The sequence below is a fragment of the Babylonia areolata genome, chromosome 11 (genome assembly GCF_041734735.1).
Source record: "Babylonia areolata isolate BAREFJ2019XMU chromosome 11, ASM4173473v1, whole genome shotgun sequence".
NCBI lineage: Eukaryota > Metazoa > Mollusca > Gastropoda > Neogastropoda > Buccinidae > Babylonia > Babylonia areolata.
The window spans coordinates 55,156-70,861 of NC_134886.1; the positions used below are offsets into that span (position 1 = coordinate 55,156).

The 15,706-nt window shown below is 47.5% G+C and overlaps 1 protein-coding gene across 1 annotated transcript in view; it reads left to right on the plus strand.

The window, feature by feature from the left end:
• The first annotated feature begins 951 nt into the window (after nucleotides 1-951).
• The window catches only part of LOC143287263 (adipolin-like), a 96,917-nt gene continuing 82,162 nt past the window's right edge, over nucleotides 952-15,706 (plus strand). Inside the window, exons 1-2 of the mRNA XM_076595210.1 lie at nucleotides 952-1,161; nucleotides 6,822-7,382. Coding sequence (XP_076451325.1) covers nucleotides 7,167-7,382 — 216 coding nt within the window. The 5' untranslated portion in view covers nucleotides 952-1,161; nucleotides 6,822-7,166. The remainder of the gene's footprint in view (nucleotides 1,162-6,821; nucleotides 7,383-15,706) is intronic.

The following is a 15,706-nucleotide window of genomic DNA, read 5'->3' on the forward strand; positions in this document are numbered from 1 at the left end:
TTCTGTCCCCTGTACCCCGTTCAAAGCCTCTTCTATCTCCCTCTGTACCCCGTTCATAGCCTCTTCTATCTCCCCCTGTACCCCGTTCATAGCCTCTTCTATCCCCTGTACCCCGTTCATAGCCTCTTCTATCCCCTGTACCCCGTTCATAGCCTCTTCTATCTCCCCCTGTACCCCGTTCAAAGCCTCTTCTATCTCCTCCTGTACCCCGTTCATAGCCTCTTCTGTCCCCTGTACCCCGTTCATAGCCTCTTCTACCCCCTGTACCCCGTTCATAGCCTCTTCTATCTCCCCCTGTACCCCGTTCATAGCCTCTTCTGTCCCCTGTACCCCGTTCATAGGCTCTTCTATCTCCCTCTGTACCCCGTTCATAGTCTTTTTTTTTATTTCATGTACCCCGTTCATAGCCTCTTCTATCTCTCCCAACCATATCACCTACCCACCACCCCCACCATCACACTCTCTGTCTCTGCACGCGTGCACGCACACACACACACACACACATTCACACACACACACACACACACACACACATTCACACACACACACACACACACACACACACACACATTCACACACACACACACACACACACACACACACATTCACACACACCACGCGTCCCAGGCCGCTTTTCCTTTGTCTCTCCCTCTCTCTCAACACGCAACAGTCAGACAGACAGACCTTCAGTAATAAAAAGGTGCTGTTTGTTCTGATTTACCCACCGACCCTACTCCCACTCTCTCACCACCTTCACCCACCCTCTCTCCCTCCCATCCCGCTGGCTAAAAATCCCTCCACGACTGTGGGTAGCACCACCCCTACTAACATCACACCACCACCATCATTCAGCCACAAACACTGCCCCCCACACCACACCGCACCGCACCACACCGTTCAAGCGGTAGGAGCAGTAGGGAGCAAGCAGAGGAACACTAATGAAAAAAGGTGAGAAATCTGGCGCCTCGTGGTATAAATTCACTGGTGCTGCCGGCGCCAGGACCAGCGGGCATCCAGCAACAAGCGGCGAGTATCGGACACAGATCGTTCGACGACCACGAGCCGGGAAGCAAGAAGTGAGGTCTAGGTTTCGGTGCTTCGTCGTCTGATACCACAGAGCGTTCACACTCCACAGCGGCTCTTCGCTAGCGACGTGAGAAGGTTTGATGCGTCTGTTGAGTTGTGTGTGTGATAGAGCTGTGTGTGTGTGACAGAGTTGTGTGTGTGTGTGTGTGTGTGTGTGTGTGTGTGATAGAGTTGTGTGTGTGTGTGTGTGTGTGTGATAGAGGTGTCTGTGTATGTGATTTAGTTGTGTCTGTGATAGTTATAGAGTTGTGTGATTGATAGAGATGTGTCTGATACTGTTGTATGTATGAGTTATATGGTTGTGTGTCTGATAGAGTTATAGAATTGTATGAATGGTAGAGTTGTGTGTGTGTGTGTGATAAAGTTATAGAGTTGTGTGTGATAGAATTATAATGTTGTGTGTGTGATAGAGTTATAGAGCTGTGTGTGATAGAATTATAATGTTGTGTGTGTGATAGAGTTATAGAGCTGTGTGTGTGATTGATGCCTGTTAGCAGAGCGGATTAGGGGGACTTCTGATCCAGTGTTCACCAGTCATCAGGGTGGACTATCCAGTGTTCACCAGTCATCAGGGTGGACTATCCAGTGTTCACCAGTCATCAGGGTGGACTATCCAGTGTTCACCAGTCATCAGGGTGGACTATCCAGTGTTCACCAGTCATCAGGGTGGACTATCCAGTGTTCACCAGTCATCAGGGTGGACTATCCAGTGTTCACCAGTGATCAGGGTGGACTATCCAGTGTTCACCAGTCATCAGGGTGGACTATCCAGTGTTCACCAGTGATCAGGGTGGACTATCCAGTTGTCACCAGTGATCAGGGTGGACTATCCAGTGTTCACCAGTGATCAGGGTGGACTATCCAGTGTTCACCAGTGATCAGGGTGGACTATCCAGTGTTCACCAGTGATCAGGGTGGACTATCCAGTGTTCACCAGTCATCAGGGTGGACTATCCAGTGTTCACCAGTGATCAGGGTGGACTATCCAGTGTTCACCAGTGATCAGGGTGGACTATCCAGTGTTCACCAGTGATCAGGGTGGACTATCCAGTTGTCACCAGTGTTCAGGGTGGACTATCCAGTGTTCACCAGTGATCAGGGTGGACTATCCAGTGTTCACCAGTGATCAGGGTGGACTATCCAGTTGTCACCAGCGATCAGGGTGGACTATCCAGTGTTCACCAGTCATCAGGGTGGACTATCCAGTGTTCACCAGTGATCAGGGTGGACTATCCAGTTGTCACCAGTGATCAGGGTGGACTATCCAGTGTTCACCAGTCATCAGGGTGGACTATCCAGTGTTCACCAGTCATCAGGGTTCGAAGCCCAGTTTCAGCGAGGCGTTCTGTCCTGGGGAAAGGCATGTCACTCCGATTTCCCTCACTCGACCCATGTGTGAACGGGTACCTGACTTCGGTTGGTGAAATTCAAAACGGCAGGAGAGGACTGGGCCCCGCATTCCTGTGCCAAGCCCTGGACACAATGGATATGAATACACTGCCTCCCTTTGCCAAGCCCTGCACACAGTGGATATGGATACACTGCCTTCCTATGCCGAGCCCTGCACACAGTGGATATGAATACACTGCCTTCCTATACCGAGCCCTGGACACAGTGGATATGAATACACTGCCTTCCTGTACTGAGCCCATGACACAGTGGATATGAATACACTGCCTTCCTATGCCGATCTCTGGGCACAGTGGATATGAATACACTGCCTTCCTATACCGAGCCCATGACACAGTGGATATGAATACACTGCCTTCCTATGCCGAGCCCTGCACACAGTGGATATGAATACACTGCCTTCCTATGCAGAGCTCTGGACACAGTGGAAGTGAATTCACTGCCTTCCTATGCCGAGCCCTGCACAGAGTGGATATGAATACACTGTCTTCCTATGCCGAGCCCTGCACACAGTGGATATGAATACACTGCCTTCCTATGCTGAGCCCTGCACACAGTGGATATGAATACACTGCCTTCCTATGCTGAGCCCTGAACACAGTGGATATGAATACACTGCCTTCCTATACTGAGCCCTGAACACAGTGGATATAAATACACTGCCTTCCTATGTTGAGCCCTGAACACAGTGGATATGAATACACTGCCTTCCTATGCTGAGCCCTGCACACAGTGGATATGAATACACTGCCTTCCTATACCGAGCCCTGCACACAGTGGATATGAATACACTGCCTTCCTATGCTGAGCCCTGGACATAGTGGATATGAATACACAGCCTTCCTATGCTGAGCCCTGCACACAGTTGATATGAATACACTGCCTTCCTATGCTGAGCCCTGCACACAGTGGATATGAATACACTGCCTTCCTATGCTGAGCCCTGGACACAGTGGATATGAATACACTGCCTTCCTATGCTGAGCCCTGCACACAGTGGATATGAATACACTGCCTTCCTATGCTGAGCCCTGAACACAGTGGATATGAATACACTGCCTTCCTATGCCGAGCCCTGGACACAGTGGATATGAATACACTGCCTTCCTATGCTGAGCACTAAACACAGTGGATATGAATACACTGCCTTCCTATGCTGAGCCCTGAACACAGTGGATATGAATACACTGCCTTCCTATGCTGAGCCCTGAACACAGTGGATATGAATACACTGCCTTCCTGTGCTGAGCCCTGCACACAGTGGATATGAATACACTGCCTTCCTATGCTGAGCCCTGAACACAGTGGATATGAATACACTGCCACAATGGCAGGCTATGGGACCTTTAACCTTTTTATTTGTTAAGTAAAAAAAAAAATTAAGATACTTATATCGATACGTGATTTTGGCTCCTTTTTTATATTTGTGATGTGTTGTCTTAATGCGAAGAGGATGCACTTTATTTATGTGCATTGAAAAGGTGCATTGTCTCTTTCTCTCTCCACTTTCAGAATAAATAATCTATTTCTACACATTCATAAAACAATATTTTTGTAAGGTTTACTCTGAGAACATCAGTGGATGATTGTTTAGCAGATTCACACGCATTCTATCCTTCACTTGAGTTCTGTGGTTCTTCATACCCATTCTACCCACCACTGTCCTACCTGACGAGTTCTGTGGTTCTACACACCCATTCTATCCACCACTGTCCTACCCAGAAGTTCTGTGGTTCTACATACCCATTCTACCCACCACTGTCCTACCCGAGTTCTGTGGTTCTACACACCCATTCTACCCACCACTGTCCTACCCGAGGAGTTCTGTGGTTCTACACACCCATTCTATCCACCACTGTCCTACCCGAGTTCTGTGGTTCTTCATACCCATTCTATCCACCACTGTCCTACCCGAGGAGTTCTGTGGTTCTACACACCCATTCTACCCACCACTGTCCTACCTGAAGAGTTCTGTGGTTCTACACACCCATTCTATCCACCACTGTCCTACCCAGAAGTTCTGTGGTTCTACATACCCATTCTATCCACCACTGTCCTACCCAGAAGTTCTGTGGTTCTACATACCCATTCTATCCACCACTGTCCTACCTGAAGAGTTCTGTGGTTCTACACACCCATTCTATCCACCACTGTCCTACCTGAAGAGTTCTGTGGTTCTACATACCCATTCTATCCACCACTGTCCTACCCGAGTTCTGTGGTTCTTCATACCCATTCTACCCACCACTGTCCTACCTGAAGAGTTCTGTGGTTCTACACACCCATTCTATCCACCACTGTCCTACCCGAGGAGTTCTGTGGTTCTACATACCCATTCTATCCACCACTGTCCTACCCAGAAGTTCTGTGGTTCTACACACCCATTCTACCCACCACTGTCCTACCCGAGGAGTTCTGTGGTTCTACATACCCATTCTACCCACCACTGTCCTACCTGAAGAGTTCTGTGGTTCTACACACCCATTCTATCCACCACTGTCCTACCCAGAAGTTCTGTGGTTCTACACACCCATTCTACCCACCACTGTCCTACCTGACGAGTTCTGTGGTTCTACACACCCATTCTATCCACCACTGTCCTACCCGAGTTCTGTGGTTCTACATACCCATTCTATCCACCACTGTCCTACCTGAAGAGTTCTGTGGTTCTACACACCCATTCTACCCACCACTGTCCTACCTGACGAGTTCTGTGGTTCTACACACCCATTCTATCCACCACTGTCCTACCTGACGAGTTCTGTGGTTCTACACACCCATTCTACCCACCACTGTCCTACCCGAGTTCTGTGGTTCTACACACCCATTCTACCCACCACTGTCCTACCTGACGAGTTCTGTGGTTCTACATACCCATTCTACCCATCACTGTCCTACCCGAGGAGTTCTGTGGTTCTACACACCCATTCTACCCATCACTGTCCTGCCCGAGTTCTGTGGTTCTACACACCCATTCTACCCATCACTGTCCTACCTGACGAGTTCTGTGGTTCTACACACCCATTCTATCCACCACTGTCCTACCTGACGAGTTCTGTGGTTCTACACACCCATTCTACCCATCACTGTCCTACCTGACGAGTTCTGTGGTTCTACACACCCATTCTATCCACCACTGTCCTACCCGAGTTCTGTCGTTCTAGACACCCATTCTATCCACCACTGTCCTACCCGAGGAGTTCTGTCGTTCTAGACACCCATTCTATCCATCACTGTCCTGCCCGAGTTCTGTGGCTCTGCACACCCATTCTACCCATCACTGTCCTACCTGAGTTCTGTGGCTCTGCACACCCATTCTATCCATCACTGTTCTGCCCGAGGAGTTCTGTGGTTCTACACACCCATTCTACCCACCACTGTCCTACCTGAGTTCTGTGGCTCTGCACACCCATTCTACCCATCACTGTTCTGCCCGAGGAGTTATGTAGTTCTACACACCCATTCTATCCACCACTGTCCTATCTGAGTTCAGTGGTTCTATATACCCATTCTACTCATCACTGTCCAACCTGACGAGTTCTGTGGTTCTAGACACGGCATTCTATCCACCACACTTCTACCTGACGAGTTCTGTGGTTCTATACACCCATTCTATCCACCACTGTCCTACCTGACGAGTTCTGTGGTTCTAGACACGGCATTCTATCCACCACACTTCTACCTGACGAGTTCTGTGGTTCTATACACCCATTCTACCCATCACTGTCCTACCTGAGTTCTGTGGTTCTAGACACGGCATTCTATCCACCACACTTCTACCTGACGAGTTCTGTGGTTCTAGACACGGCATTCTATCCACCACACTTCTACCTGACGAGTTCTGTGGTTCTAGACACGGCATTCTATCCACCACACTTCTACCTGACGAGTTATGTGGTTCTAGACACCCATTCTACCCATCACTGTCCTACCTGAGTTCTGTGGTTCTACACACCCATTTTTCCAATCACTGTCCTACCTAAGGAGTTCTGTGGTTGCAGACACCCATTCTATCTACCAATGTCCTACCTGAGGAGTTCTGTGGTTGCAGACACCCATTCTATCCATCACTGTCCTACCTGAGGAGTTTTGTGGTTGCAGACACCCATTCTATCCATCACTGTCCTACCTAAGGAGTTCTGTGGTTGCAGACACCCATTCTATCCATCACTGTCCTACCTGAGGAGTTTTGTGGTTCTAGACACCCATTCTATCCATCACTGTCCTACCTAAGGAGTTTTGTGGTTCTAGACAACCATTCTATCCATCACTGCCCTACCTGAGTTCTGTGGTTCTAGACACGGCATCGTGAATTCATTTGTCAGTTGCAGCGCTCCCATACGGGTACCCAAATCATCAGCTGTGAGATCGTCGGTGATTGGAGCAGCTGTCACCAGCTGTGAGAACTGTCAGTGGCTGAAGCAGCTGGAAACACTAGCAGACCAGCGAATGATCAGGAAAGGTCTGGGACCTGGCACGGGAGACTCAATACACAGTTGCGGAAAAAAGAAAAAGCGTAATAAGTAAGGAGCGCCGAGATATAGGATAGCTTCACACAGAACAGAATGAAGAAATCAGCCAACAGCCAGCGTGGCGAGGTGTGCATTCCCCAGGCCAGAAAGACCTGAGCTCATTCCGCTGGTCAAAGTCTCTGTATCCAAAACTGTGTTATGTGTGTGTGGTTTGACAACAAACAAACACAACCAAATAGAATTTACACATCCAACAACGCCACGACGCCAGCGATGACGAGAAGGTATGACGTCACAGTTGGAGTGACGCTATTGGTGGTGGTGGTGTTGGTGGGCAACGTGACGTCATACCGTGATGACTTCCTGCCGTCCCAAGACGAGGACGTCATGGAAAATCTCAGCACCAACCAAGAGGTGGGTCGTTTCTGGGTTATGTCTGTTTATTTGCCTGTCTCTGTCTGTCTACCTGAACACAGTGGATATGAATACACTGCCTTCCTATGCTGTTGAACTCCCTTCCTTTGCACATACAAACGGGCGGTTCTCTATTTTCAAATCAAGTCTGCATAAATATCTTCGCCCCTTCCAACAGTAAACAACTCTGATCTTTGAATTACTGTAGGCAGTAACAAAGAGGTCAGTTATGTATCATTTATTGTATCAGTTATTGTTGCTAGTGTTGTTGTTTCTTTCTCATTTTATCTTGTTTTGTTTTGCTTCTTTCGTTCTTATTTTTATTTTCTTCTTTTCTTTTTTTTTCGTTCTATTTTTTATGCATGTATAAATCTATTCATTTCGTTCTATCATAATCGTGATGGTGGTAGTCTATGTAGTATGTTGCACTATAGTAATGACATCTCTCTCTCTCTCTCTCGCTCGCTCGCTCTCTCTTTCTGACTCACTTTCCTATCCATCTGTCATCCATGTGTGTGTGTGTGTGTGTGTGTGTGTCAGTGTGTGTGCGCGCGCGTGTGTGTATGTGGGTGCGCGCGCTCGCGCGCGCGCGTGTATGTATGCATGTGTGTGGGGGCCGGGGGGTGGGGAGGGTTGTTTTCTTTATCATGTATGTCCTTCTGCATGAATACCTTTTACTTCATATATGTGTGTGCTGTTTGTAATAGATGTAGATTACCAAGGCCAGATTGGAAGAATAGGCTATGCCTAAAATCTTCCTTGAATAAAAACGTTTTTGAGTTCTGAGTTCTCTCTCTCTCCGTCTCTCTGTCTGTCTCTCTCTCTCTCTCCCTCTCCCTCCCTCCCCCTCTCTCTGTCACTCACTCTCTCTGTCTGTCTGTCTGTCTGTCTCCCTCGCTCCTTTCCTTTCTTCCTTCATTCCTTTTCTTTTTGTTTTCTTACTTGCCATGTGCACACGTGCTTGTACTTAACGTTACTTGTACGGTTTTGAATATAATTTAAAAAAATCTTTTTCTCTCTCCATCTCTCTCTCTCTCGTGTGTGTGTCTTTGTATTTGTCTCTGTCTCCTGTGTCCGTGTCTCTGTCTGTGTCTCTGTGTCAGCCAAGATTTTATTTCATGATGGTAAATTGAATAAGCAACAATTGCTGTTTTACATCAAGCCATCAATGAAAATAAAAGGGAAAAAAGAGAAAAAGTATAGGAGAGAGAGAGAGACAGAGAGAGAGAGAGAAGAAACAAGCAGATGAAAAGCAACAATAACAACAAAATGCATATATATATATATATACATATACATATATATATATATATATATATATATATATATATATATACATTGTGATAAAGATATACACAATTGCATTTCCGTTTCACACACACACACACACACACACACCACTTAACACAAATTCTCAGACACAATGACACCATGCTCATCCCACCCACATGCACATGTTCCCTCATATAGTGCAAAATCCTTGCCAATACAAGCATTTCACAATTAATGGTAGGAATATTAGAATATCTGATCAAAATTTGTATTACTGTTGATTATTTTCAATGAGGTGATTCTTCAGATTTTTCTTAAACATGATTTTATTCACGATACTTTTCAGAGTGGGAGATTATTCCATAAATTTCCACCAGAATTCAGAAAGCTGGATTTGAAAAGGTTGTTTCTTGGTCTGGTTATGCAGAGCATGTGGTTGTGTCTGTGTTCATTAGTTTTAAAAGTGTCTGCAATCTTTTTTGGAGCATTTCCATTCTTAACATTATGCATGCAAACAGCGTTGTTGAAGTACAGATAATATATCAAGTTGCTAATAGTCCATTAGGGTCAAGGAATTCGATTTTAACAATACTATTTTCGGTGCTCTTTTATACATATGGTGAATAAGCTTCATGTTTGAGAGGCTACAGCTGTCCCATAAAGTTGACGCATAGTCGATTTCTGGCAGAATATGTGCACAGAAGAAGAGCTTTCGTGAATGGACATTGAAGATCTTTTTGATTTTTGCTAGTTGAAGTATTCTATTAGAGAGACGTTTACTTAAGTACTTCGTATGATCAGTCCAAGATAGATCTTTATCAATAATGACACCCAGAATTTTATGTGAATCTACCTCTTCAATTTTATTGACGCCAAAGAATATTGGTTTGAAGTTATGTTTCATTTTTTGTCTTTTTTGTCGTGCACTTATATATGTACATGGTGTGTGTGTGTGTGTGTGTGTGTGTGTGTGTGTGTGTGTGTGTGTGTGTGTGTGCAGCACATGTAATCATATGAATACAGGTCTGTGACCCTACATTGTAGTTCCAAGTCTCTCTCTCTGTCTCTTACTGTCTGTCGGTGTGTGTGTGAGAGAGTGTGTGTGTGTGTGTGTGTGGGTGTGTCTGACTGTCTGTCTGTCTCTGTCTATCTCTCTGTCTCTCTGTCTGTCTCTCTGTCTGTCTGTCTGTCTGTCTCTCTCTCTCTCTCTCTCTCTCTCTCTCTCTCTCTCTCTGTACTCCTAAACGCATCATCATCCCTGTTGCTCTTCAGCATCAGATGTTATCTCCCCTGGATTACCACATGGCCTATTCAAAGATAGAGAAAGGAATGGGCAGATAATGAGGTTTCCTGTTCTCGTCGGCTGAGCAACAACAGTGCACGCGTTCTGACAGGGTGTTGTGTGGCAACAACAGTGTCCACAGGGTGTTGTGTGGCAACAACATTGTCCACATTCTGACAGGGTGTTGTGTGGCAACAACAGTGTCCACATTCTGACAGGGTGTTGTGTAGCAACAACAGTGTCCACATTCTGACAGGGTGTTGTGTGGCAACAACAGTGTCCACATTCTGACAGGGTGTTGTGTGGCAACAACAGTGTCCACAGGGTGTTGTGTGGCAACAACATTGTCCACATTCTGACAGGGTGTTGTGTAGCAACAACAGTGTCCACATTCTGACAGGGTGTTGTGTGGCAACAACAGTGTCCACAGGGTGTAGCAACAACAGTGTCCACATTCTGACAGGGTGTTGTGTAGCAACAACAGAGTCCACATTCTGACAGGGTGATGTGTGGCAACAACAGTGTCCACATTCTGACAGGGTGTTGTGTGGCAACAACAGTGTCCACATTCTGACAGGGTGTTGTGTAGCAACAACAGAGTCCACATTCTGACAGGGTGATGTGTGGCAACAACAGTGTCCACATTCTGACAGGGTGTTGTGTGGCAACAACAGAGTCCACATTCTGACAGGGTATTGTGTGGCAACAACAGTGTCCACATTCTGACAGGGTGTTGTGTGGCAACAACAGAGTCCACATTCTGACAGGGTGTTGTGTGGCAACAACAGTGTCCACATTCTGACAGGGTGTTGTGTGGCAACAACAGTGTCCACATTCTGACAGGGTGTTGTGCAGCAACAACAGTGTCCACGTTCAGACAGGGTGATGTGTGGCAACAACAGTGTCCACAGGGTGTAGCAACAACAGTGTCCACAGGGTGTAGCAACAACAGTGTCCACAGGGTGTAGCAACAACTGTGTGCACATTCTGACAGGGTGTTGTGTGGCAACAACAGTGTCCACAGGGTGTTGTGTGGCAACAACAGTGTCCACATTCTGACAGGGTGTTGTGTGGCAACAACAGTGTCCACAGGGTGTTGTGTGGCAACAACAGTGCCCACAGGGTGTTGTGTGGCAACAACAGTGTCCACATTCTGACAGGGTGTTGTGTGGCAACAACAGTGTCCACAGGGTGTTGTGTGGCAACAACAGTGTCCACATTCTGACAGGGTGTTGTGCAGCAACAACAGTGTCCACATTCTGACAGGGTGTTGTGTGGCAACAACAGTGTCCACATTCTGACAGGGTGTTGTGTGGCAACAACAGAGTCCACAGGGTGTAGCAACAACTGTGTGCACATTCTGACAGGGTGTTGTGTGGCAACAACAGTGTCCACATTCTGACAGGGTGTTGTGTGGCAACAACAGAGTCCACATTCTGACAGGGTGTTGTGCAGCAACAACAGTGCACACGTTCTGACAGGGTGTTGTGTAGTAACAACAGTGCCCACAGGGTGTAGCAACAACAGTGCCCACAGGGTGTAGCAACAACAGTGCCCACGTTCAGACAGGGTGTTGTGTAGCAACAACAGTGTCCTTAGGGTGTTATGTAGTACCAACAGTGCCCAAAGGGTGGTGTGTAGCAACAACAGTGCCCACGTTCTGACAGGGTGTTGTGTAGCTACAACAGTGTCTGCAGGGTGTTGTGTAGCAACAACAGTGCCCACAAGGTGCTGTATAGCAACAACAGTGCCCACGTTCTGACAGGGTGTTGTGTAGCAACAACAGTGCCCACAGGATGTTGTGTAGCAACAACAGTGCCCAAAGGGTGCTGTGTAGCACCAACAGTGCCCTTAGGGTGTTATGTAGTAACAACAGTGCCCAAAGGGTGCTGTGTAGCAACAACAGTGCCCATGTTCTGACAGGGTGTTGTGTAGCAACAATAGTGCCCACAGGATGTTGTGTAGCAACAACAGTGCCGACAGGATGTTGTGTAGCAACAACAGTGCCCACAGGGTGCTGTGTAGCAACAACAGTGCCCACAGGATGTTGTGTAGTAACAACAGTGCCGACAGGGTGTTGTGTAGCAACAACAGTGCCCACATGGTGCTGTGTAGCAACAACAGTGCCCACAGGATGTTGTGTAGCAACAACAGTGCCGACAGGGTGTTGTGTAGCAACAACAGTGCCCACATGGTGCTGTGTAGCAACAACAGTGCCCACAGGATGTTGTGTAGCAACAACAGTGCCCACAGGGTGCTGTGTAGCAACAACAGTGCCCACAGGATGTTGTGTAGTAACAACAGTGCCCAAAGGGTGCTGTGTAGCAACAACAGTGCCCACAGGATGCTGTGTAGCAACAACAGTGCCCACAGGGTGCTGTGTAGCAACAACAGTGCCCACAAGGTGCTGTGTAGCAACAACAGTGCCCACGTTCTGACAGGGTGTTGTGTAGCAACAACAGTGCCCACAGGATGTTGTGTAGCAACAACAGTGCCCAAAGGGTGCTGTGTAGCACCAACAGTGCCCTTAGGGTGTTATGTAGTAACAACAGTGCCCACAAGGTGCTGTGTAGCAGCAACAGTGCCCACGTTCTGACAGGGTGTTGTGTAGCAACAACAGTGTCCTTAGGGTGTTATGTAGTAACAACAGTGCCCAAAGGGTGCTGTGTAGCAACAACAGTGCCCACGTTCTGACAGGGTGTTGTGTAGCAACAACAGTGCCCACAGGGTGTTGTGTAGCAACAACAGTGCCCACAGGGTGCTGTGTAGCAACAACAGTGCCCACAGGGTGTTGTGTAGCAACAACAGTGCCCACAGGGTGCTGTGTAGCAACAACAGTGCCCACAAGGTGCTGTGTAGCAACAACAGTGCCCACGTTCTGACAGGGTGTTGTGTAGCAACAACAGTGCCCACAGATGTTGTGTAGCAACAACAGTGCCCAAAGGGTGCTGTGTAGCACCAACAGTGCCCTTAGGGTGTTATGTAGTAACAACAGTGCCCAAAGGGTGCTGTGTAGCAACAACAGTGCCCACGTTCTGACAGGATGTTGTGTGGCAACAACAGTGCCCACAGGGTGTTGTGTAGCAACAACAGTGCCCACAGGGTGTTGTGTAGCAACAATAGTGCCCACAGGGTGCTGTGTAGCAACAACAGTGCCCACAGGGTGCTGTGTAGCAACAACAGTGCCCACAGGGTGTTGTGTAGCAACAACAGTGCCCACAGGGTGCTGTGTAGCAACAACAGTGCCCAAAGGGTGCTGTGTAGCAACAACAGTGCTCACGTTCTGACAGGATGTTGTGTAGCAACAACAGTGCCCACAGGGTGTTGTGTAGCAACAACAGTGCCCACAGGGTGCTGTGTAGCAACAACAGTGTCCACATGGTGTTGTGTAGCATCACCAGTGTCCACGTTCTGACAGGGTGATGCGCCTGTATAAGTTGTTGCAGGATTGTGCTTCTGTCTTAACAACAGCAACAGCACCTTAACAAGTGAATTGAACAAACAGCAAATTAACTTTTTTTAAAGAAGAAAGAAACGCATACAAGACTTAAAGTTGCTGAAATCAACTTTCCCTAACAGCTGTGTTAAGTTTAAAGGTGAATGTAAAGGTCGCATTACCTTTTACGGCTATTGGGGTAGTAAAATCATACCCACCGTGGTTAGGGCTCGGTATTTCATTCTGTTCTCTATTCTGTCCTGTTCTGTTGTTCTGTCCTGTTCTGTTCTATCCTGCCCTGTTCTGTCCTGTCTTGTTCTGTCCTGTTCTATCCTGTCCTGTTCTGTTGGTATGCCCTGTCCTGTCATCTCTGTTGTCCTGTCCTGTCATCTCTGTTATCCTGTCCTGTCATCTCCTGTTGTCCTGTGCTGTCCTGCCCTGCCCTGCCCTGCCCTGCCCTGTTGTTCTTTTCTGTCCTCTGTTGTTCTGTCCTATCCTGTTGTGTCCTGTTCTGTCCTGTTCTGTTGTTTTGTTTTGTTCTGTTGTTCAGTTCTGTTCTGTTCTGTTCTGTTGTTCTGTCCTGTTCTGTTATGTTATGTTCTGTTGTTCTGTTCTGTTATGTTGTGGTGTTCTGTCCTGTCCTGTTATGTTATGTTCTGTTGTTCTGTTCTGTTATGTTATGTTCTGTTGTTCTGTTCTGTTCTGTTGTTCTGTCCTGTTCTGTTATGTTCTGTTGTTCTGTTCTGTTCTGTTGTGGTGTTCTGTTGCGGTGTTCTGCCCTGTCCTGTTGGTCTGTTCTGTTGTGTCGTTCTGTTCTGTTGTTCTGTCCTGTCCTAATCTTCTGTACTGTTATGTCTTGTCCCGTTCTGTTGTCCTCTTGTTCTGTCCTGTTCTGTTCTGTTCTGTCCTGTCCTGTTGTTCTGTTCTGTCCTGTCCTGTTCTTTACTGTTCTGTCTTGTCCTGTTCTGTTGTCCTGTTTTGTTGTCCTGTTCTGCTCTGTTGTTCTGTTCTGTTCTGTTCTGTCCTGTCCTGTTGTTCTGTTCTGTTCTGTCCTGTTCTTCTTTACTGTTCTGTCTTGTCCTGTTCTGTTGTCCTGTTTTGTTGTCCTGTTCTGCTCTGTTGTTCTGTTCTGTCCTGTTGTTCTGTTCTGTCCTGTCCTGTTCTTCTTTACTGTTCTGTCTTGTCCTGTTCTGTTGTCCTGTTCTGCTCTGTTGTTTTGTTCTGTTATGTTATTCTGTTCTGTTCTGTCCTGTTGGTCTGGTCTGTTCTGTCCTGTCCTGTTTTGTTCTGTCCTGTTCTATCCTGTCCTGTTGATCTGTCCTGTCGTGCTGTTCTGTCCTGTTGTTCTGTTGTCCTGTTCTGTCCTGTTGTTCTGTTCTGTCCTGTCCTGTCATGTCCTTTACTGTTGTTCTGTCCTGTTCTGTTGTTCCGTCCTGTTGTTCTGTTCTGTCCTGTTCTCTTCTGTCATATCCTGTTCTGTTGTTCCGTCCTTTTCTGTTGTTCTGTCCTGTACTGTTGTTCTGTCCTGTTCTGTTGTTCCGTCCTGTTGTTCTGTCCTGTCCTGTTCTCTTCTGTCATATCCTGTGCTGTTGTTCTGTAAATGTTGTTCTGTCCTGTACTGTTGTTCTGTTCTGTCATGTCCTGTTCTGTTGTTCTGTTCTGTTGTTTTTGTTGTTCTGTTCTGTCATGTTCTGTTGTTCTGTTCTGTTCCTCTGTTGTGTTATGTAATGTTATGTCGTGTTGTTCTGTTGTGCCCTGTCCTGAGGTCGGGGTTCCAGGCCCCATTTCGTCATGGTGTCATGCCCTTAGGAAAGACGCTTTACTCCTATTTTCCCACCAAAGTGTCAACGAGTACGTGACCTCGGCCAGGGAAAGTGAAAACGGCGGAAGCAGTGACCGTGCCCCGCCTTCCTGTGCCCAGCTGTAGGCACAGTGGATGTGGGTTCAGTCTTCCTGTGCCATCCTGTGTCTTCCTGTGCCATCCTGTGTCTTCCTGTGCCCAGCTGTCGACACAGTGGTTGTGGGTTCACTGTCTTCCTGTGCCATCCTTTGTCTTCATGTGCCGTCCCTGCCCAACTGTAGACACAGAGAGTGGGTTCAGTCTTCCTGTGCCATCCTGTGTCTTCCTGTGCCATCCTGTGTCTTCCTGTGCCCAGCTGTAGACACAGTGTTTGTGGGTTCACTGTCTTCCTATGCCATCATGTGTCTTCCTGTGCCATCCTGTGTCTTCCTATATCTCCATGTGCCATCCTGTGCCTTCCTGTATCTCCCTGTGCCATCCTGTGTCTTCCTGTGCCATCCAGTGTCTTCCTGTGCCCAGCTGTAGACACAGTG